Source organism: Colletotrichum acutatum (genome assembly GCF_030867785.1).
Source record: "Colletotrichum acutatum strain CBS 112980 chromosome Unknown BDZ83scaffold_55, whole genome shotgun sequence".
In the NCBI taxonomy this organism is placed as follows: domain Eukaryota; kingdom Fungi; phylum Ascomycota; class Sordariomycetes; order Glomerellales; family Glomerellaceae; genus Colletotrichum; species Colletotrichum acutatum.
Genome location: NW_026849049.1, coordinates 149,658 through 172,909, shown reverse-complemented (window position 1 = coordinate 172,909; position 23,252 = coordinate 149,658). Strand labels below are relative to the sequence as shown.

Sequence of the window (23,252 nt, the reverse complement as noted above, 5' to 3'; positions counted from 1 at the left end):
TCTAGCTCTGCCAGAGAGGCATTTTCCCACCACTCACTCCCCAAGGCGTAATCTGAAACCCAAAGCCAACAAGAGAGCAGCTCGCTTGCGCTGAGTGGTTAAAGCTAGCCAAGAGGCGTCCCCCCGCGTGGCGCATCTTTCACACAACTTTTGATGTGGCTGCCAACATCCAGGATTTTGTCATTGCGCTTGATGATGCCGCTGCGCAGGGGTCCTCGACGGGGGTCCTCCCCGGCTGTCTGACAGCACGACGGACCACGGCAGCCTATGGCATCGCGCCTCGACGCCTCCATCACGGACCCGTATGACGTATCCATGGGCATCTTCAGCCACACGTACGCACATGCGCAGTAAAGTATGAGAAGGGATGAGCGAGTGACGACTCTGATGATGAAAGTGTGTGAGAAAGGTGCTGCTGGTGCTGGTGCTTGGGCTGGGCTGGGCCTTTTGGGTGAACGTATATCAGGCCGATGGTCCACGCCGTGTTTCCCGTCCATTTATGGTGTTCATCTCGTTGATCTTATTGCATACTTGACTGTACTTTCCATCATCTCCACAACCGATATTATCACACCTCGTAATACTCTTTATCAAGATCATTCATCATGGCAGAGTGGGCAAAGCAAACATACAACACCCAGTACGAGAAGTGGGTTCCATGGCTCGAGGACGTCTACCTGAGATGGTTCACCAAGGACAACAAGGCCAGTTACACGACTAAAGGTAAGCCACCAACGCCTTCACGAACCTCTACCATCACACTAGTCCCTGGGCTAGCGAGTAGCCGTTGAGAAACCGTACTAACGTCCTCGTGTTCAGATACCCTCGATAAGAGCAAGGTCACCGGCGTCGAGCAAGTTGACACTCTCCAAGACGGCGTGCATAACCTCGCTGCCGGCCAGGTCGGCCAGGGCGGTCTTCTCCAGCCCGTCGGCGATATGGTGTCCAAGGAGGGCGTCAACCGCGCCGAGCGCCAAGGCAAGGATGACGAGGGCGGCTACGTGCCCACCGCTGTCCCCGGCTCCGGTGCGCTGAACCAGGCGGGCAGTGGTGTGGCCGAGGGCAGCAAGACTGTTGCCGGCAAGACCACTGAGGGCGTCAAGGGCGCTGGTGGCTTCGTCGGTGGCCTGTTTGGCGGCGGCGCTGGCAAGACCAAGCCCGAGCAGAAGTAAATACCTCATCACCAACAAACATCGACTCTGCAAGGATGCGATGAGCTTGCACTTTGTTGGCAACCTCTAATGCTGGCGCTTGAATGGGGGAACTCAGCGTTTTGATGCTGTCTTTGGATAACTGGCGTTAGATTGCAACGGAATTTTGTCGATTAGTCTTGACCACAATACCCACAAACGGTCTTTGAATTGAAACCCATGATAATTACGATGCTTTGTCTTGATAGCCGTGACATGTCAATTGCGCTGGGCCCAATTTAAGCAAACACTATTCCCACATGCAGATGCGGCGTCGACGATGTAGCTGTTGGTTGGCTCATTCTCGCGGATAAGATGGTACAGACTGTTTGCTCGTCTGCACGTCTGGTTGGCGCGACTGACTGCCAGTTCATGACCGTTTGTTGGTCTGCCAAGGTTGCAACAAACGGTTCCCTATCCTCAGAGTCTTCTCATTCCCAAGTTACTAGCATCGATGTGGTTCATTCTTCTTCCACTAAGCCTCTCCCGTTTGTCGAATCGCTCCATTCCGAGATGAGTGCCCAGGACTGTCAACAGAGCCATTCTAGCGTTCATTCGATTGCAGAAAGTCCAATTGTTCTGGCTAGAAAGCTCAAAAGTAGCATATCCTCCGTTAAGTCTGATATCAAAGCCCGAATTCATTCAGGTGCAACCATTCCCAGGCTACACGCATTCAGTGGCAGCGATTCCTCAGAGACCCTTGTGGCGCACGACGAAACATATCGCGCTTCCACCGAAGATCTACTAGGCGGCATATCTCAACATCGCGATGGCAACCTACACAGAACTTCGCTACATAACCAGTCAAGTCCGGGTTTACTAGGCAGGCTTCCAAAAGAGATCCGGGAGATCATATATCGAGAGCTATGGCGTACATCTGGCCTTGGCCAGCACATTGTTCAGACTGAAACCGGATTTGGGCATTCCAGATGCTTAGTTGAAAGGCTCGAGTCTACCATCGTTGAAGGAGATAACGCTTGGGAGTTTAACTGGATGGGCTCTGATTCTGGTGCCAGAGGGTCAGTATCGCTCTGGTACAAGCGAGAGATGTCAACTTGGTGTGATCACTGGAAATGCGAAGAGGCGAGAGATGAAAGAGAGATATGGCGAGACGTTGGGCGGCGCCGAACAAGTCACGGAGTCTATGTCGACGCTTCTTCACCGTATTTGCCCATGATGCTGACTTGTAAGACGTTGTAAGTTGACCTTTCCACTTGATGGTATGGAGAGTGCTTTGGAGACTTCCACCCCTTATTACAGTCACTTACGCAAAAGCACGTAGATACGCCGAATGTTCCTCATCAATCTACAGGTCTATAGTATTCACCATCACCGACATCAGCCTGGCACGGAACCTCTTCGGTGTTCGATGGAAGACGTCCAACAGTCACCCACTTCGGCGCATCAACTTCTCCTTCCGGCGCCATGCAGACCAAGGGAGCACGTTCGATCAGTGGGTAGATTCATGGAGCTCGATCCTAAGACTCCTCGATACTCCTCAGCTGATGACGGTCAATCTCTGGCTGGACAGCGACATCTACTACGAACGATATTGGTTATCTGTGACCGGCAACGTCCTCCGGCGGGTCCCGGAAGCACTGGCCCACAAAGTCGCCGTCAGCCTCCCGCCGGACGGGCACGGCGACCGCATTGCGGGGGCCGCGTGGCTGACGGGCCTCGACGAGGTGCCGTGGGCGGCCTCTAACACTGACATGCGCTCGCTGAGGCGCGAGGGAGGCGAAGTGGTCACTTCTGAAGTGAGACGGGCGCAGGTTTGACTTTGCGGGGGAAGATGGACGAGTCTTGAACTTTTGGGTTTCCCTGCCCGACCTTACGTGAGAGGAGGGAACATGTGAGATTGGCCCGACGGGATGGGTGCCTTTTGGAGTGGTGATGGGACGACGCATGGGATGCAAAAGCCTGAAGGGGCTGAGGATCGGTCTAGATTTTGTGGCCCGGGAGATGGACGGCGGGGTAGCCAATGAATTCGTCTCGTGTATCTTGGAGATCTGCCCTGCCGGCATACACTTGACGTCGATGATCCCCGTCGCGAAACTGGGAGACGCCTCATCGGCTGAAGTGCTTGGGACTTCTCGAGCTTGCGAGAGGCTTGCTAGGGAGCACCGCGGTCCGCGAAGGGATCCCGGGGTTCCATCATCACACCCTATCCGGCGGAAGCGAACGAACACTTTTTCGCGCTGGCGAAGTGAGCAAAAGGCACGGCGGGAAACTCTAAAGTCTTTCCATCGTCCTGTCAACGCCCAGAGGTTCGACTGACGTGCACGTAAGCTCTGGACACCATCCGTACTTAGTGTACCTAGTGTAGTGATGTGTAGTATCTGTAACGAATGAACCATTCGGGTACCGCGAATGTAGCCCGGTGCGTCTTCGGCAAATTCTCATAGGCAACTTCGGCATTCATTGTCCATTGGTTGGGGGCCATGGTCTCGGAGCTTACGCCGCTTCATCTCTCGGTCGAGTAGGAGAGCTTGATGATGGTGATGTTGCAACGATGCGGGGTACAGGTAGCTTCCGGTCAGCGACGAGGTAGCAGAGAAGACTACATCGTTGTCAGCGTGTCAGGATCTTGGCGTGAGCTTGTCAACACGTTATGGGACGGGGTTGCTCGTTCGTTTGCATAGCTGATCTGTTACTGTCCTCGTTTCGACATGGCAACGGAAGCGGACGGAATGTTGTAGTTCAGTATCCGTACAAGAGTACGCGGAGTTCACATTATCACCGGATAGCGCGGATCACAATCATTGTCTATCAAACTCAATGCTGAAAGTAATTGGCTAGGGGTTGGGGGAGCATTTCCTCCGAAAGCGATAGTAAAAGCTTGGGATATTGAAAACATCGTGAAGGTCCGAACATCTTTGATTGAAGAGTGATCCACTGGGCAAAGTGGGATGGGGAGGGGAGGGGTCCCGGCCGATGCGATTCATATCCTGCCCCAAGTCTCCGGAGCTCGCGACTTGCGTCCAACGCCCGCCGGGAGACTGGGTGCCCGGCCGATATGGGCCGCCATGATACGACTCTTTGATGAGAGTTGATAATCACGATGAGTTAGCCTGTCAGCTGCATTCATCGAACCATTTCTTCGCACTTCCCGCTTCTTCCCCGTTCCAAGGGCCTGCATTAACGCGTTCGGTTCTTCGGAAGGGGGACCGTTTGGGAGACACCTGAGAAACTCGGGTAGAATCTCAAAGACTCTCACAAGCTCGCAATTGCCTCTCTTCTACTTCTTACAGGGGAGAAAGAGAGCTTTCGGTTCACGGCCGAGAATGGGAGAACGGGGCTCCATACGCCAGACAAGAAAGCACCAGCGCAGGCGGGACCCCCCGGGGGCCCGTTTCGCGAAAACTTCCATCAGGGACGGCCGAAGTGGGCACGACAGGCTTGACGAGATCGGAATCCAGATGGCTGATCGGCGTTCTGACAGCAACTTTCCTGGTCTGGCAGACGCAAAGGCGACAGGAGGCTCTGCTTGGGTCTTCTTCTAGCGCCTATGTCGCTCTCATACCCGGAGCCTGGGGCGTTGCTTAGACGCTGCATTTCGAGCTAGTATGGTATAGAAACCCCTCGAAAGTGGGAAATTTATCTTGGGTCAGAGCTTCTATGCATATCTGCCGACTTTTCTAGAGAACCATGGAAATCAGGTTTTCAACGATCCGGGCGACAGACGAACAATCGGCCTAGCTCAACACGGCGAGGGGTGATGTTTCGGGACGGCGTGAGCCAGAACTAGACATGCAAGCCATTTGCTTTTCCCAACTTGGGCGCAAACGCTGTGAGAAACTCGACGGACCCAAGATTCTGCGCCTTTCTTCACGGGTTGTCAAGGGACTTTGGTGCAGGCTGACCCCATCCTTCTGGCGGGGGTCGCAAAAGCGAAGCTATTCACACTCTTGGAGCATTTCAACAGAATGTAACCTCACCCTGACCACCAGCACAAGCATCAGCACCGGCCACCTCACCGAACCCATATCAAAAGCGTCCATACAGGGGGGCGATGGTACCTCGCCATTAAGCTACCTGCAATCAGATAGGGCCGCCGAGGATCGAGACCGCGTGGAGGCTGGAGGCTTGTCTCGAAAGGCCTCGAAAGCAAGATTCTTGCTGCATGGCCATGACTACGCCGCGGCGACTTCTCGTCATTTTCTCACGCATCGTGACTCGAGAGGGATTTCATCTACATCTCGCAACATCGGACCATATTGGCCTATGCTTCTAACCTTTCTCTTCCTTACCGGGCTTGTTGCACGTAAGCCTACCCTGTCGGCCGTTGGCTCCCACATGAGCTACGTTGCCCCGAGGCGTGGGCCGTCCGCCCGCCGGGCACTATGGATGAAAGTTGAATCTAGCTGCCGTATGCGGATGTGCCGTCCAGGGCGAGGAAGTAAGCGGGCGTTTTCCACAATGCCCCAGGACCGCAATGCCGGATATGGTACGAGGCAGAGGATGGGGGGAGTTGCGCCCGTCACGTTCCCCATTTCAGCCACAGCCGACAGCATGTCGTTGGAGGGGTTAATGATTAGACTAAAGATGTGCTCCGGGCGTGGCCAGCAAGGCGTATAAGCGGCGTGCGTTTGAGTCCCTTGGAAGCTCACCCTCCTGGTCGGAGAATAAAGGCAAGCTCCTGGATGGAACTTGGAACTTGGAAGGGCTGGACCTTTACAGACCTTTGAAAGACCCTGCAACTCGCAAGAGGCATATCCGTACATTCAAGTTAGTCCGCAGGAACCATGTATTGGAGCTACGAGTCCTGGGAAACTGTGTTAATCCTGACACTGGTACTGCACGGCCCAACGATGTTTCGCAGGGGTCTCAACGGCGCCAGTCAGCGATGCGTCAAACATGAGTGTTCTGTGCTCGACTCTGCATCAACTATGTTGCCCTCCAAGCGTCTGTCAGTTTCCCACCCAAGACACAGGTGAGGCTGGCGCAAAGATGTGGCACAGAGGCATTGCTTACGCCATCATCTGTCATGTGAGAGGCGAGGGCAAGCGACATGAAGCAAGATCCGCAGATCCGTGAGCGTCCGTAGAGTCAAAGATTCCGCAACCGTGTACCGGCGCCGGATTGTACGGGGAGGGGCTGCTGTCGACAACCCACCAGCCTCCCCTCTTCGTCCGTGTAATAGAAAGGATCAGGGGAGCAGCGAAGGAACAGAGTTGTGGCGGGTACGTGCAGCTTGCTGTCAAAGTCGATGTCTGGATCACTGGTGCGGAGGGCTAGCAAGTTGTGCGAGGCCGGGACCAGGAAAGATATTCCGTCTGGCATGTACCAGAGAGGGAGTGAGAGATGAGGTCCGTACGGAAGACTGGGGGCTGGTATTATCGGAAGGGTACGGAGTACGGTACGGCGCCTAATAATCTCTATCTCGGACTAAGCTCACGATGGCTACACTGTATCCGTGACAAACAGTAGCAAGCCGAGTGCGGGGAAGCGGTACCCCTGGAGGCTTTGGAGATATTCGTACAGATAACTTGGTATTGGCAAACAAAGATGCGACGGACGAGCCCCGGTCGGTTGGCGCCGAAGGGAACGTTCACTATTCACCGCAACTGGGCTGGTCGGTGCTTCTTGAGATTCGCGCCGTTGTGACGATACTCTGCCCTTGCTCTGTTCCTATATCGCGGAGCAGTTATAGCCTTGTGAGAATTTGACGACAGCGGACACCGCATCATTCATCCAGGTCTAGGTTGCGATTCTTGTTCTGCGGCACCCACGCGCACCGCCAGGGCCAGCGAAGCTGGAACCACTCTGCCATACACCGACGATAGTGAGGTGCCATTATAACCCCCTTGACGCTGTCATGACGTCCCGCCTGCTACCTTCTGCTTTCCTGTCAACGATGACACGGGCCCAGTTGACGGCGGCGAGGATGGAGAACAGGATGAACACACCTCCCTGTCGCCTGGCTGTCAGTTCTTGTGTAAGATCAGCCTGCTGTCAACAGTGTCGCATCGTGAGGTGGACGAGGAGCAGTCAGGGACTGGGAGGGCACGGCGCGATACGTGCCATCAACGGCGTGGACTCTGACCGCCGCCCCGTCAATCAACCGATGCTGCTTTTCCCACCGCTTTCGAGGTCGATGACGGGGGGATGTGACGGCCTGTAGGAGAGACAGTGAGAAGCTCCGGGGTCCGCCAAGGTCGCGCCTCCAGAGCTCGTGAGATGATCTGATTGGCGGCATGTCGCTCGCCTTGCATCATGTAAATGCAATGATGAGGTTAATTGTCTCTACGTTGGATCCTCCCAACACCCAAAGCCCTGGATCTAGAGCTTCTTCTCCTACAGAGTCTCAGCTTGACTTGCATAGCTGAGTTGTCTCTGCGCCGGCGATGGAAAATCCCGCTGCTTAGGCCAAAACTTAGCTCAGCTCATCCGGGATGAGGGCTGCTGCTAATCGACGTCGCATTGGGGGCGGCACATTTAGAAGTCTCCCCGCGGTATTTGTTTGCTTGTGCTGGTTCTGCACCGCTCGGCCCTGTGCGAGTCTGGTCAAGATTGAATAACCAACACCCGGGGGACGACGAGTATCTGTCGACTTAGACTTCAACTCCAAGGCTGCATCCTCTCAAGGGGCTGGTCTTGGCACTTTCAAAAGTTCGAATGAACGAACGATAGTTGAGGCAGAGCTCTTGTTAAGCATTCTATACGCTTGCCGTCAGAGCCTTCTCCTGGCGATGTTCCCCTCTAAAACGACAGCCCTCCCCGTGGAAATCCTTGCGATGCGCCGCCCATGTCGTTTGGGCCCATGCTCTCTTGGCGTAGTTCTCGACAGAGTATCATTAAAGGAACTCCGTCGACGAGGATGGTGACGAGCGGACAAGCTTGAGCCATTGGACCGCCTCTACTCCGTGCTTGGGATTCCTTTCTTCGTCCGTCTGACTATTGTGTATGGATGTTGTACCTACACTACTGGGAGTGCTAGGACAGAGAGCAACGATATTTTTTCAGGATTTCTGTCCCGCGCTGAGACATGCGGCAGCCTCTTCAGCCCGAGGCCCTCGTGGCAGCATCTCCCAGGAGGAAAAGCGTGGGAGTGGGAGAAATGCAACGTCGGCGAGGGGGAATAGAGGTCTGACTATTGGATGCGGGCGCGCTTACACCGAGGCGGTGACCGTGTAGATTCAATGTGCATAGTGGCGGCGGCGTTGTTGAGCAGGCTTGCGTACACCAAGACTCCCAACTGGCCTTCGCCTGGTATCTGGTCTCGGTAAGCTCTGCACCCGCGATGAAATTCTCGGCATTTCTATTTCTCAAATCAATGACTTCGTGACTAAGAGGAGGTGCGGTGACAGTAAGCTTCGAGTAGCGGCTTCAGGCAGGGCATATTGTTTAGTAGACAGCATGGGAGATTGCGATGAAATAAAGCTGCGCTTCTTTTTGAACCACTGTCGGTTGTCGTTAGACTACTGCGCTTCTCTGAGTCGGGCAGCTAGAACGCGGCCATGGAGGGGGGAGGATGAGGGGGACAGTGGCTGTCTTGGACTCTTGTTATCGTCGAGCGTTGCTTAGCATCAACGAGGACGGACGAGACGAGAGTGGTCGCTTGGCTAGCGTCGAGGAACCCAATGTGCACAACATCGGCATAGCGTGGCATCCTATCGCATCTTGCCTTTGCCTTACCTTTGCCTTGCCTTGAACCATCCTACACAAGCCAAGCTATCTGCATGGGCAGAGATTCTGTCCCTCCCCGGACCAGTAAGACCCGTCCTCTAGGCCATGGAGGGATCGGATTCGAACCAGATAGTTCAGCCTTCATTCCTGGCACTTGGAGAGCGGGTTGGAATGTTGCCGGGGGTCCGGGGCAGGAGGTTATCGTGGCTTTCCCCAGAACGAGGGGGAGAGGTTCCGCATGCGTCGGCGAAAGAGGCCGAGATGGAGAGTCAGAGTCATGTCTTGTTCCCGCGTGACCCCTTTGCGATAACTGTATCTTCTGCTTTGGGACAGAGTGCCCTCGACGATGGAGTCACTTCTCCTGCTTCAGGTAATGCGTCCAAAGTTTGAGTTCTGAAGGGTTACTTGTCTGATAGTGCGGGCGGATAGGACTCTGCAGCTCAGCCCCTACATCCAATATTCAATATTCCACACCTCATCAAATGGTGGCTCGTTCGATGGCTTGGTGTAAGTTCGCCAGGACCGCATGGATCATCGACGCAAAAGCAACCAGCCGCGCGCTGGTCAGCTTCCCCAGATTTTGGAGCTTGCAATTGTAGGCCGTGCTTGCAGCAGAAGTGCGCCCATACTTACTCTTTGGAATACCTACCTACCTCCCTCTCAGCCGTCAGGAATGGAAATCATAGTTCGGCCCCTCCCCGCCATCCCCGGGCAAGCCGGGGGTCTCATAGCCGTCTGACATGGTCGCAGCCGGGACCCGGGGAGTCTGTTGGCCGCACGCAGTCCCACGTTCGGGCGCTATCCTGTGAGACTATGTGCTACCACGCTACAACATGCAGTTGGCTGATTGCCTGGGAGGAATGTCACGGGTGGGTGTGTTTGTGCTTCAGCCTGCCTCACTGGTGATCAGTCACAGTCCACTGATGGATGATTCGGAATGGGCGGGCTGCTTTGTGTTTTGCAACGTAGAATGGTCAAAAGCGGTCACGACGATTGCTCCTGATGCAGGTGTGACACTCGGGTATCAATGAACAGCAAACCCGTTGAGGTCGCAAACACTCCGTACAACTCATTGCATATGACCTCATATGGCTCGAGGCCGAGTTAGACGGGAGATTTGTTGGTCGAATGAGGTGAGCCTGGTCAATATGGGAGACGCATTATGACTAAGAAGCGAAGCAGAAAAGCCAAGTTTCTGCCCTTGTCTTGACTTCATGTCTGATCAAATCGCGTGTGCCGTTTGTCAGTCGTCGCACGGGGGAGTCCAATCAATGACCGTTTCGCAATTCCATTTCTCGCAGTCCCGTCAATGCCGCCGGGACTGGAGGAGCTGTAGTGAATATAGACAAAACGCATACGTATTGGCGTATTGGTACTGCACTCTATGTCTTCTACGTCGGTGACAAGAATCAAGGTCCTGCGACTCTTCGGGCCTTACCCCCTCCAGGTCCGTAGGGAACGCGCCGCTTGGTCAGCCGAGCCGCCCTGTCCGAGTCCTGAGCTGGGCAACTCGTGATACTGTGATAGGCGGTAACGGGCTCTGGCTCACAAGACATGAGCAAAGTGCCGTGATAGCGAATTACAATTGAACGTATCTCTCTGGTGGACATCCGCACCGGAGATGAGGACAGCCGAAAGAGGCACTTGCAGTGGAAACATAGACCGGTCCAAGAGCGACTGATTTTGTTCGGAGGCCAAGAGGCTTGGAAGACAAATACTCGGAGCGCGGCCGGATCGTGGTGCCTTGGCGGGTATGGGCGGGGTGGAGTCGACAGAGTCCGCTTCGGAGGAGCAACACCACCTTCGGTTTTGGTTGCTTGAACATGTGCAAGTTCGCCGCCGTATCCATAGCGGCCGTTATTGAGCCTCGAGGTCTGATTCCTGTTGGTTGGCCCGGGGCATGGCGCGCCTTGTCTTACATGATGGACTCTCACCGGAGGAACGCACCCCCCACACGAGCTTGCACGTTTTTCTCACCAGCATGGGATTGTGGGCCTGGAGAAGGAACGCCCAAGGCATGGAATCATGAATGGAGACGGCGGCGGCGGTGGTGGTGGTTGAGGCGAATCCGGAGTCGGGTGCTGTTTATGAGGTCCCATGCGGTCATGTCAGGCTTGAGATGTGGAGTTCCCTGCAACTAAGGCGAGATAGTTGCATGTCAAGATGGGCCATTGGCTTTGCGATGGCTTGAGAGTGCGTCTTAGATATCACGATGCTCAATCGACTGGGTGTTGTTCGTAGACAGCACCTAAGGTGAGATACTGAATACAATAGTCGCATAGTTGTACATGTGTTGGGTCCCTCCTATCGTAGAGCAAGGCGTACGAGGGCAACAAACATGCCGTTTTGGGCCTTGGCAACCAGAGGACGGGAATTAGAAGCCGAGACTTGTGATTACGGTTCCGAGTTTCGTGATAACGACTTCTGGACTTGCATTGGCGCTGCATTACGGCCACATTATTTGGGCCCCCGAGCAGGGATCGTGCCACTTGCCTCTCCGCACATCGCAACGCAAACATCGGACGTGGCACTGGAAAGCAAACATGAGATTCTTCACGTTGTTGCGTCGGTTCCCCAAGCACCAAAAGTCATTCAGGATTCGGATGCCGGATCAAACGAGAACAGCACTCCTTGGCTAATGTTCCCTAACTTCATCCTTCCCCATAGCGTCCGGAAAGGGTATACCGAGGGTGCGAGGGAAACATAAGGTCATGTTCACGGTCATCATGTTCGACGGGGCTCTTGTCTTCGAGATGATCTGAGGAAAAAATGGTGCTTTGAACGCAGTGCTGTCATATGTCACATTGTTGACGAATGGACGGGGCGACATCACCCAAGCTCCCCGGCGGACGGGCGATTGCCGCATCTTACATCACCGTCGCAACTCGCCCTGCTTGGCCGGCACTGGATGTTGCACTGGAGCTTTGGCCGGCCGCTGGAATTTGCTGCCCTTCACCGCATGCCCTTTCGGCAGTGCGATGGAGGCTTTGGTTCTCTGACCGAGCAATATCGAGAAACCTGGAGACGGCAAAAAGGGGGGTTTGTCTAACGGCACGGAAGGACCTCGTAGGGGTAAATAGGGCGAAGATCACTTGGGAAAGCAAGGTAACAGAGCTCAGAGACCACTGAAGCTCCAGCGGTGACCACACCGATCCGATCTCGTGGGAAGGATTCACCCTCAAAAAACAGGGAAAATATGAAGGAACGAGCAGAGACTACGGGGTTGGTTACTGCATGTAGGGGGTTGTTGTAGGACAGACCAGGGGCACCAGAGTGGCAGAGAGTCACTGGACAAGGGGACGGACGGCAGCCGAAGCGAGGGGGGTCGTTAGTGACGAACAGGAGAATAGGAAATAAAAGAGGGCAGAAGAAAAGGCCCTGGAGATCATTACATACTTACAGAGTACAGGACAGGGCCATCTCCGTACGCGCGTTGAAGATCAATACTGGGAAACCTGGAAAAACTTGGTGACACCAGCCACGACCGGACGGAGGACATTGCCATTGCTAATAGACCGCGCGAAGGCGGCAGAGCATCAGTGTCCACTGGGTCCGTCAATGTGCCCCAGAGAACTGGGAGTGTCTGTCCTGGAACTGCCCCCGACTCCCGGCTGGCTACGCAGTATGGCGTTGGCTATCCCACTCTGGAGACTCGAGTTTGGTTCCTGGGATTTTCTGGAAGGGATTTGCAATTACATCAACGTCCAAGGGGATGATTGGCCGGGCGAATACTCCGCGACCTTGGAGGCGATGTGAACCGTGAACCTGTTCCGGGCTGAATCCTGACGCGACGGCTGGGATGAGGAGCGCGTTGGTGGGATTTCCTCGGTGGATTAGGAAGATCGATCGAGATTTGGGGGTGTGATTGTACAGATAGAAAGACAGCACCACAGAGTAGCTGCTCGCTGCCTTGATGTCTGGTTCTCTAGTTTCTACGCGGTACTGTACTACGTAGTGCACGTCTACTAAGGACGGCGCTTGAGGGAACCAATGTTGGCGGGCACTAGGGCGGCAGACACAACTATTGTGTCGGATGTGGACTCCATAGCTTGAGCGTTTAAACTCGTAACTCGCAGTAGAGCCGAGAAAGACGGTAGTCATGATGGTGACATATGTTCCCGGCGCAGTGTAGTCCGGAAGCTTGGGCCAGACGAGGGGTTTACGTGCAGCATAGCAGTACAGTAGTCACGAATGTGGATGTTCGATTAGTGGAGAGAGACGGGAAGAGACTGAGAGTGGGAGACGGTATCCGAAAGGCTTTGGTGATTCCCATTCCCATTGTCAAGCTGGTGGTGAGAGTACGCCAGCGGGCAACGACAGCACGACGACAGCAGCGCCGCAGACTGACAGCCATTGTGGACACTGGAGGCCCGCGAGGGAAGGGTAAGAAAGTGGGCTATGGGGCCGTGGGAAAGGCAAGCTGAGAGAAGGACTCCTCAGTACGAATATCCATAGAAGATCCAAGATACGGATAGACACAGGGTGAACGAAAGATGAACAGGAGAGACAGATGGGGTTCTCGTTGAACCTTGTGGATCTACGAAAAGTAGGACCCGGCGATGACAAGACCGACGAATGGCCCTCTCTCTCTCAAGAGGGGAGAAGGCTAGGGCGGCAGCGAGCCAATAGAGGAGAGCGGCGCAAGCACACATCCAGAAGACAGAGTGGGAAACATGGGAGAAAGAGAGAGAGAGAGAGAGAGAGAGAGACATGGGGGAGAGGGAGAGACACTAAGCAGCAAAAGAGCTGCCCCGGGCGCATGCAACGTTGGACCGGGGCCCTTGTCACCATTTTGTCACTCTGTCGAGTGTCGCCTTGTCGCCCTCGTCCTTGGCCTGTCCCTGTCCCTGTCCCAGTCTGTCCAAGTGTCGTCCTGGTCCTGGCCTCTTGTTGCTTGCGGGTGCGGTGCGTGCTTGCTTGGGCTTTCTGTCTCGTCCCTCTTTCTTGTCAATGGGTTGTGTCACTGCGGTATCCGTATGGATGTCAGTATCTCCAACAAAAAGAGTTGATCATGATTTCAGCGGTTGCGTTTGTCTGCTCTCTCGGTGACGAAAGCTATATGGCGGTAGACATATACGCTGTGTGGAAGTTCACCCGCATCGGCGACTTACCATTCAGTCGTCACCATGCGGTACCACCATGTTGGGCATTTGATTTTGATCTGGCGGCATCTAGTTCGTAAAGTTGGTAAATCCTGCTGCAGCTGCTCGTTGCTTATTGCTTCGGCCGGCCCTTTGCATCGCATCGCATCGCATTTGAACCCCCGTTCTGTCCTGTCCTCAACTTCTTTGGACAATAGTGCTAGTCCCATCTTGGAGAATCCGTATTCAACTCTGTGGTGCATTCCCGCATATCCGTACAAATCCCACGTTCTTGGGTTCGTCGTCCGAGTTCGACGCTTACCCAGTCCCTAGTTCTTCCTTGGGCACCACCACCACACCCACCACCATCGCCTCCTCTACCTTGGCGAACCGCACCCCTCACGAACGGGATGAATTGAGGTTAATTCTCTCAAAAGTGTGGTGTGTGTGTGAGTGAATGCGAGTGTGGGTGGGCATACTATACTCTATCTCAGGTTTTCATCTCAGACCTGCAGCGTCGGTCTGCCTTATCTCGGCCGTGATCTCACACCCACAGGAAACAAAACAATAAACACCAGCATCGACAACAACATCTGCGCGTTAGGATTCACTTCTCCCTCGTCTCGTTGTTGTTTATTGTTCTCTCGCGACTCTGAACCTTGGCGAAACGGCATCGTCCCTGTGACTCTTGATCTCCCTCCGGCCTCAGCCCTCCTTCAGCCCTCAGCTCCCACTATTGACGAAACGTGCCTCGTCTAGCATCATCCCTCTCTCTTCATCTCGCGCTTCAGCACGCTACCCGGACCCGAACTGCGGTGATCCCACGGATATCAATACCTTTAGCGATACCAAGACAAGAAGAAAAGGGAAAGAGAAAAAAAAGGGCACAGACGATCGTTGGCCGCCCTGTCGTATCGTTCCCTTGGGTTTTCCCAAATTCCCCTAGCTTTTCTAAGTACGGAACTGGCACGACTGGGATTGCCGACTCTTCCATCATCATCTGTGCTCCACAGAGGGTCTGACTTTAAGCGCGACGACGGACGGCGGACGGCGGACACGAGCAAAATAGAAACCCGAGACCCTCTTGTTCGTTTATCAGCCTCTCTCACCGGGCCATTGTCATTGTTCCCCGTCGTTTCCATCCAGGTCGCAGATCGGGTGTGAGGACCCCAAGTGGTGAACAAGTTCCTTGTGTCTTGTTGTTCGTGTTTACCACGTAGCTCGACACGCTCGACAAACGATCTGTCTTTGTACAGAGTCGGTATCTAGTGATAGAGTCATTCTATGTCTAGCAAAAAGTTTAAGCAAAGGTCGGAAACAGAGGCGTTGTCCAAGACTTGAAGAAGGTGGGAAACATCACCATCATTCATCGTCACCGTGGTGCTGTGCTGGATCCCTCTTCAGGCGTGGCTTGGCTCGCTCTCACTTTCTGAACCCACGACTTGCTGGAGGGGAGAGAAAAAAGGTACATTTACCTCGCAGGCTCCCGAGCAATCTTAGCACTCGTCGCTCTCGGCTTTCCCGACCCAGGGAACCTCCCACTCTGCCACTTTCTCTCCACCACTCATCCACCCACTCACTCTCACTCTCAGTCTCACACAGGCCTCACTCCTTTTTTCACACATCCCTCTCACCTCACTCTTGTTGCTCTCTCTCACACACACACACACACATTACCTATCTCACTCTCAGTTTCAACTCTCACACCTCACACCTCACTTCACCTCACACCTCACTTCACCTCACACCTCACTTCACCTCACACCTCACTTCACCTCACACCCCCCTCCCTGGTCACTCACTCCCGCTCCCACTCTCTCTCACTCACAATCCCAGCCAAACGGGACCCCTCCCAAAAGGCCACAAGGTGACAGAGCGCTAAAAGGCACCTCCCATCCGGCTGCCGCTGGCCCTGAGAGCTGAGCTGAAGCGCCCAAAAACTCCCCTCAGGTCTCCCCCCAAGTACCCAAATCTCAACATTTCGCCCCGTCGACCCGCGCAAAACTTAAGGTGCCTTACTCGCCCGCACGCCGCCCGGGAACCCGACCTATAATCTCCCTCCTCTGCCCAACTTCCCGCTCTCAGATTATTTTTCTCCAAATCCCACGACAGCCTCCTTCTACCTCATAACCTCACCCTCCTCCTCTTCCTTCTGCTCCTACTCTTGCTCCTGCTCCTGCTCCTGCTCCTACACCTTATCCTCTACGGGTGTACAAGATTCCATTCCATCTTGACGTTGGATCGCCTGTGAAGTACCAGCAGCACCACACAACCCCCACGAAGAACACCACCTATCCGAAGGAGGAGGACGACGACATCGACAGCAGGAAAGAGCCTGCCTCACAACCTCACATCAACCGCAGTCATGCTGGACCCGTCAGCGAGCCGGCGATACCAGCCGATGGACTCGTCCACAGTCTACTCCCACTCCCGCACACGCACGACGTCCTCAAATACATTCCCCATTCAGAGCCCGACGCCGATGCACCTACAGCAGCAGAATGTCATGAACCCTCAACAACATACCCGTCGCTCGCCGTCAGTAAACACCTTCAGCACCTCCTCGAGTATTCCTCCACCCGCCGCCTACCGCACCTCGCCAACCACCGACCTTCGTCGCTCTACCTCCTCTCGCTCCGGCGGCGGCAGCCCTCAGCCGACGGGATATGTCGCCCTTCTCCGCAAGCAAAAGGCCACCGTCTGGTGCGACCGCGCCCAATATGAGGATCCTCGCCTCTTGGCCCAGCAGCGCGCGGCCAAGATGCGCGCCACCCTCGAGGTTATCGGCGGCCAGCGAACCGCCTCCGGCCTCTCCGCCCCGTCCGGTGGCAGAACGAGTACCGGCATCAGTGCTACTGGCAAGGTTGCCGCCAAGATCCGCCACCACGGTAAGCCCGCAGTTGTGGGCTACGCTCCGGGGGAGCACCACGTTGGCGTTGGCGGTGTTCCCATGCGACTGAGTGCCACCGAGGTTGAGGGCGAAGACAGCGACGACGACGACGCACGCTTGCATCACAGACGGACCGGTAGCAGCGGCCGCAGTAGCACTGCGAGCCGTCGTGGCCCGGGATACCGATCATCCGGCGGCGGACGCAGATGGAGCCCGGGAGATACGCCCGAGAGGAGTGGTAGCATGGTCGAGGACGTACCGGAAGACGCCACGCTGGGCGACAACGCGAGTGGCAGAGCCATGACGACGGGCTCCGGGAGCAGTGCTGAGCGGGCGGACAATGTCGGCGAGCTGGGCAACACTGCAGCGGCGAGATTGGCAAGCAACTCACTCATGCATTCGACCGTCACCCGCGAGAAGAGTGTCAAGGGCGCCGATGACCTACGCAGAAGGGGCAGCGTCGATGAGCGCACCACGACGCTTACCGGGGGCCGTCTTTACATCGCTAACCCCGATTTATAAGAGGCCACGCTGCCCCTCGCGGCTCCATACACACGTGTATGGACAAGCCGCCGACCTTCACAATACGTTACGAGCCCATCGGGATGGGCTTCATTCGCTTTCCCTCAACGTGAGGAAAATGATTCGACATCTCTCCGACTTTCCTATTCCTTCCTCGTCATCGCCAATCTGTACGAGCGTCTCTTCGAGGCATACAAATACGGTCGTTAAGGGGGGATGGGGGTGTTTGGTGATTTCTTTTATTGTCACAAACTTGCATCACTCGGCGTTTTACTTGGGGATTGTTTTTTATCATGGGTGGGATGATACCATACAGAGACCATCCCGAGATGACACAATTCCGGTTTATCGGATGTGCCGCGGAGAGGGATCGAAATTCGAGTTTCCTTGTCAAAGATTTCCAACATTGTTCCCGCTCTACGATCGCTTCCTACGGGCCTCTCTACCTTTTGTTCCTACTATTTCCTTGGCTCGGACTCTGTTATTTTTCCTAGGTCGCGACGCTCCTCACATAAACAGATCATGATATGATCTGTTTCCTAATCTGTGGACAAGACATCAAGAGCGAGTTGGGAGAGGGGACGATAGCAGGCAGAACAAAGGGGAAGACAAAAGCTGAGACGAATTGGTTAGGGCAAAGGGGGCGGAGGATGATACCACGGTTGAGATCGAAGGCCCTAGGGGAAGCTGTTTGGAATCATGGGCAACGGGGAAGGCGAGCGAGAGAGAGAGAGAAAGAGAGGCTGAGACAAACAGAGAAGCTCGAAATGCTCGAATATGAAAAGCCATTCCTGGGCATCGCGATTGAACACCCAAATCTTGCCTACCTCGAACCTATGTGACGTTGTGAAGCTGTGTGTGTGACCTCCGCTGCCCAGGAACGTGAATTTCGGGAGAATTGGTTGCCGAAAGGTTGATTCAGCCCAGCCAACCGACCTTCTGGGGGATAGTCAGAGACATTGTCTCCAAAGTTACGTAGCTGTAGAGGATATCCTGTCTTGGCTCGTCAAGGAGTAAGGGAAATCTTTCAGCCGACCCAGTAATATAAGATTACCATAATGCTTCTTCAGCCGCGCGCCGTTTTCATTTGCCACATTTTCTTGGGGGTTTTTCGATGGGGATGGTTCAGAGCTAACTTTCCAAGCATGGCAATCTGTAGAAAACTCTCTCTTGGACCAACCCATTCCCGCGTGGTTGAAGTGGGAGACGCCAAACCCCATCCTGCAAGATCCGGGGTGGGAGGAGGATGTTTGACTCGAGGGCTTGTGGTGAGCCGCTTGCAGTGCTACCTTTTTACCTGGTCTATCCGTACATAGCTACAGATACGCTACACTATTTACTTTACCGGCCAAACATGTCATGTGTTCCAAAGATAGTACACTTCTGTAGATCTAACCTCTTTCTTAGCTTCCCCCCTCCCCTTCGGACTTGAGGCCGCCTCTCAGATTTCAGTCTCGCTACTCCGTACGCTATCTTCTACTACCGTAGGTTCGTAGGTTAGGTAGCATGGGATTGCGATTGCTACCATGCTATGACATTTGCGCTATTGCCATGGGCAGGAACTACTGCGACACTGTCAGTTCGTCCTTGACACACGTGCGACCTCGTGTTTCGAGGAGTCTGACGGTTGACTTGTCCCAAGTTCCCGTATGGATGGTGCCCCCCCTTCATTCTTTGGGTTCCAACGGAGACCCCGTCCCCCAAAACTTTGTTTCTCAGGGTCTTTGGATCTGTGTCACGTCGATGACATACACTTCCTGGACCTTTTCTGTAAACAGCACCAAAGAGTGGCCAAAGCGACAGATTGTGGGATACGAGAACTTCTCAAGGCAGTCGATCGCCGACGTCGCTTTCAAGCGCCCAGCAACACCACCCAAGATTAATCTTCAAGAGGTAAGTTGCATGGCAGGGATGGCTGGATGGGTATCAACGCCCAGCACTCGGGAGACGCGGCGCCGCAAAGTCAACTACTTGAGGAAGTTGAGCACCATACGGAGTGACGGCGTATGGGATACGCCTCCTTCTGCAGGCCGCCCGTCCCTGGCATGAAATCCTCGCTTCTGCACCTCGTGCAGTCTGCCTTTCTCTCAGTGTTTACCTGCATTCTTTCAGCGGGTATCTCTGCGACAAAAAAAAAAGAGAACCACCGCCACTTGCCGACAGGCAGGGATCTTTCCTCGCAGGCGGCCAACAAACAATCATCATCATCAGGGTCCTAGTTGACAGAGGGACGACTTTAGGCGCAGGGCGGGCGGCGTTGTCGATCACTTCGTGTTTTTGCCCACCCAAAAAAAAGAACAAGACCCCTGGTTTTTTCATCTATTTCCACCTTTTCACCTTTCCTTGGTGATGATTGTCGCTCTTGTCCGTCGACTCCGTCTGTCCCGATTAATAGTGATAGGCACGGACAGGCACAGGGTCGCGGGGTGGGCCATCGGGGTGAATGGAGTAAACATGATGACAGGTGGGAAAGGAAGGCAAAGGGTGGGAAAAGAGGAATGGCATCATGATGTAACGTTCTGACTTGGGCCAAGACCGATTGACCCCGAAAGGCGGGTCTTCCTTGCCGGTGAGGTGTGGTTGGATGGTTTTCGTCTTTGGTCTCCATTGAATGTTTGGTGGCCCTTGTCGACGTCTGCCTCGGTGTGGTGAGAACGAGGTGGCAGGCTGAAGCTGCAGACCGAGATGTCACCGAGAATAAGGTAGTCCCCGCATTGACCAGCGCAGCCCCGTTGAGCTCCAGCCACATGAGGCTAGTTGGGCAGGATGTCAGCCACGATATAGACTTCATCATCGCCGGGCTGACATAATCACCAGCCTGACCGAAACGCGTGCAGGTGGGGAGGTTGCGCTTAAGAGGTTTTGTTAGTGCGCAACTCGCGGCAACGTGGAAACTCGAGTCCTTGAACAACTAATCGAAGCAAGAATGAAGTCTTTGAGCTAGAAGAATGCGTTATGGAATTGTTCTTGGAGTCTTTTCATAGATCGACCTCTTTATTCAAGTAAAGGTAGAGTAGAAATTACCGTGAGCGTTCTCTTCTACTATGTTGATTGTTGAATTGATCTTAGCAATCCATACCTACAATTCACACCCGTCTCCCATTTAACAAGGTTTCCCCTTAACGCGTCGCCCAATATCCAGTCACCCACTATCGGCAAGGCCCCAATCTCCCCTTTCTGCACCAAGAAGGAGCCCTGCCATTATGGTAATGGTGCCTACGAAGTACTCCGTACCGGCCCAAAGACACGACCCCCCGGCCTCCTCAACGCCAAATTTACGCGTCAGTCGCGTCCCGGCGGAACGTCCCCAACCTTACCTGTCAACCTCCACTAACGGTCTTTTCCACTTTGCGAGACCGACGACCTGACCTGCCGCGATTGACCTGAGCCTGCCATCACGGCCCCTTCTTGAAGCCGAACGACACCTCATTGATTGTTCAAAGTACCTTACCTTACTGTCATTCCTCCAGCGAATTCACTCACTACCTACCTATTTTCTACCTTCGCTGCGGGCTACCCGATCCAGTTCAATCTCCCCCACCATACCAACTGTCACGAACACAACTTCGGCCTCATTTGACACTTTACACGAACACGACCAACCGACGAGCACTGTCGCGACCCCTGCGACACCCGACACCCGATGCCGCTATTCGAGATGTCATCCAACATTAAACGAAAATCAGACATGGAGGCTAACGGCCTGAAAAGAAGTCACGATGACTTCTCCGGTGACGAGGTCACCCTGGAGGATCGCGGCTTGCACAACGGCGTCAAACATCAGGCCATCGAGGCCGTTGCCCAACCCAGCAAAGGTATGAGCTACCTGACCTGTCCACATTGTGTCCACATTGTGGTCATAATTTTGCTCCGATCATCCATCTAACCTTTGCAGCTGGGTCTCCCGCCCGCCAGATGCCTACCCGCGATATATCGCCAGCCCCCAGTAGCCCGAGCTCACTGACCGATGCCGGCACCCTCACACCAGAGCGCGGCTCGCCCTCACCCGACCTCACACCTAACAAGAACACGAGTTCTCTCAAGCAGACCACAATTGCCAACCCCCCTTCATCATCAAACACACTCGCCTCAAATCCTACTGCCTCAACAACTCAACCTACCAAACGGAAGCGCCGGACTGCAGCCGAAAAGGAAGCGGAGGAAAAGGAAAAGGCACAGAAGAAGAAGGAGCGTGAAGAAAAGAAGGAAGCCAAACAGGCCGAAAAGGCAAAAGCCGACGCCGAAAGACAAGTCAGGCAGGCTGAAAAGGCAAAGGCCGACGCCGAAAAACAAGCCAAACAAGATGAGAAGCGCCGCAAGAAGGAGGAGGAGGAACGCAAAGTGCAACAGGAAAAGGAGAAGAAGGAGCGTGCCCAGCCAAAGCTCATGTCCTTTTTCAAGGCACCCGCCACGCCCAAGAAGGATGCTCTGGTGCCCATCATCAAGACGGGAAGCCCTTCCAAGTCCTCACTTACTCCAGACGCCAAAACTCCCGCAGACAAGAAGGAGGAGCTATCAGAATATGAGAAGCGGTTCAAGCCGTTTTTTGTGCAAAGCAGTGTTCGCCTGGCCAAGAGCCCCTTCGAGATGGACGACGAGGCGCACGAGGCCAAGACGATGATACTGGGAGAATACTTTGATGGGAAGAGGAAGTCAACTCCAGCGGGCGGCTTCGATCCCATCGAGATTTTCCAGCTTCCCAGCCGTCCTGCTCCGCGAGGCACAATCCACCCGCCAGTGCGGTTCAGCATTGAAAAGATGCGAAAGCTCACACAAGAAGCAAACAGCGAGGAGGACAAGAAGGCGATTGTAAAGGATATTGCAGATATGCTGAGAAAGGTCCCTACAAAGTCACTCAAGTTCTATCAGGATGTGCGGCCCCCCTACAGGGGCACCGTCACCCTCCGACCCTATCAAGCAGGCAAATATGGCATGCGACGCCTCGCCCGGAACCCCATCCGCCGCGACCAACTCCCCGTAAACTATGACCACGACTCGGAAGCCGAATGGGAGAGTGAAGGCGAGGACGTTGACATTGACGATGATGACGACGAGGATCTTGATGCCGACGGCGAAGACATGGACGAGTTCCTCGACGACTCGGAGGACAATGGCCCTGCTCGGTTCGTGAGTGCCAACGGCCTCGAACCCGAGAGCACCGGCCTCTGCTGGGAGGATCGCACACGCAAGGGCCCTAACCGTACCGTGTACGAACACAGAATGGAATTCATTCTGGGTAAGCTATATTCCGTCTCCCGCTCATCTAGCCGCGTTAACACATGTTTGAAAGAGAGCCTCGAACACCACCACAGCATCGACCCCTTCTCGACGAAATACTGGGAACCCGAACCGAAGCCCAAGCCTGTCGGTCGTCCGCCTAAAGACAAGACTGCCAAGGCACAAGCTATCAAGGAGAAGACGGTCAAGACCCAGGCAGCAAAGGACAAGCCTACCACAGACTCGACGCCGGCCGATGCCTTCAAGGCAATTACCTGCGGTAGCACAAAGAACAGCGTACAGTCGCTGCCGAAGAAGATCTTGGAGAATAACAACCTCCAGGAGCTCAAAAAGGTCATCGAAGCGAATCCCAAGATCGCCAAGGGTGGTCTGGTGGATCTCTCGTACGTCGCACTTGCTCACGCCAAGATTTCCCGCAACGATCTGAAGGAAGCCATCGCCATGATTGCAGAGAAGGTCGGCGGTAAAGGGCTTGCCGGCTCCTGGGCTATCAAGTCAGGCTTCGACGTTTGAGCATCGACGTGTTGCGAAAATTAGGAAGGCGTACTATTCTGATTCGATGAGGATACCTCGGCGGACATGTTTATCCCACCCACAGTTTATTGTTCGCCATTGTTCATGTTATTTGGGAGTTGTTTGGGTTTCATTTCTTTTTCTTTTCGGGTCCTTGAGATCGTTGTCGGCTGAGGGAAGAAGGCACAG

The 23,252-nt window shown here is 54.5% G+C and overlaps 7 protein-coding genes across 7 annotated transcripts; 6 read left to right on the top strand and 1 right to left on the bottom strand.

The window, feature by feature from the left end:
• Nucleotides 1-605: 605 nt before the first annotated feature.
• BDZ83DRAFT_579137 (uncharacterized protein) lies at nucleotides 606-1,172 on the top strand (the record flags this gene model as incomplete). The annotated part of the gene is made up of 2 exons (XM_060505206.1): nucleotides 606-723; nucleotides 820-1,172. 2 exons carry the CDS (start codon nucleotides 606-608, stop codon nucleotides 1,170-1,172), a joined length of 471 nt encoding a protein of 156 aa, XP_060364253.1.
• Nucleotides 1,173-1,703: 531 nt separating this feature from the next.
• BDZ83DRAFT_579295 (uncharacterized protein) lies at nucleotides 1,704-2,968 on the top strand (the record flags this gene model as incomplete). The annotated part of the gene is made up of 2 exons (XM_060505219.1): nucleotides 1,704-2,386; nucleotides 2,473-2,968. The coding sequence occupies 2 exons, from the start codon at nucleotides 1,704-1,706 to the stop codon at nucleotides 2,966-2,968; spliced, it is 1,179 nt and encodes a 392-aa protein (XP_060364252.1).
• Nucleotides 2,969-4,817: 1,849 nt separating this feature from the next.
• BDZ83DRAFT_360349 (uncharacterized protein) lies at nucleotides 4,818-5,852 on the top strand. The gene has a single exon (XM_060502574.1). It carries the CDS (start codon nucleotides 4,941-4,943, stop codon nucleotides 5,766-5,768), a length of 828 nt encoding a protein of 275 aa, XP_060364251.1. The 5' UTR covers nucleotides 4,818-4,940; the 3' UTR covers nucleotides 5,769-5,852.
• A 6,582-nt stretch (nucleotides 5,853-12,434) lies between these two features.
• BDZ83DRAFT_752850 (uncharacterized protein) lies at nucleotides 12,435-12,920 on the bottom strand (the record flags this gene model as incomplete). The annotated part of the gene is made up of 1 exon (XM_060514261.1): nucleotides 12,435-12,920. The coding sequence occupies one exon, from the start codon at nucleotides 12,918-12,920 to the stop codon at nucleotides 12,435-12,437; it is 486 nt and encodes a 161-aa protein (XP_060364250.1).
• BDZ83DRAFT_779663 (uncharacterized protein) lies at nucleotides 12,745-14,659 on the top strand (the record flags this gene model as incomplete). The annotated part of the gene is made up of 3 exons (XM_060515521.1): nucleotides 12,745-13,202; nucleotides 14,119-14,320; nucleotides 14,395-14,659. Exons 1-3 carry the CDS (start codon nucleotides 12,932-12,934, stop codon nucleotides 14,657-14,659), a joined length of 738 nt encoding a protein of 245 aa, XP_060364249.1. The 5' UTR covers nucleotides 12,745-12,931.
• A 1,747-nt stretch (nucleotides 14,660-16,406) lies between these two features.
• Nucleotides 16,407-17,312, top strand: BDZ83DRAFT_652434 (uncharacterized protein; the record flags this gene model as incomplete). Its single annotated transcript, XM_060510522.1, has 1 exon — nucleotides 16,407-17,312. One exon carries the CDS (start codon nucleotides 16,407-16,409, stop codon nucleotides 17,310-17,312), a length of 906 nt encoding a protein of 301 aa, XP_060364248.1.
• A 3,658-nt stretch (nucleotides 17,313-20,970) lies between these two features.
• Nucleotides 20,971-23,063, top strand: BDZ83DRAFT_579145 (chromatin assembly factor 1 subunit A-domain-containing protein; the record flags this gene model as incomplete). Its single annotated transcript, XM_060505207.1, has 3 exons — nucleotides 20,971-21,127; nucleotides 21,208-22,548; nucleotides 22,603-23,063. The coding sequence occupies 3 exons, from the start codon at nucleotides 20,971-20,973 to the stop codon at nucleotides 23,061-23,063; spliced, it is 1,959 nt and encodes a 652-aa protein (XP_060364247.1).
• Nucleotides 23,064-23,252: the final 189 nt, after the last annotated feature.

Coding starts and splice junctions, on each gene's coding strand:
- BDZ83DRAFT_360349 (XM_060502574.1), top strand. CDS start 4,941: ATGCAAGCCATTTGCTTTTCCCAACTTGGGCGCAAACGCTGTGAGAAA.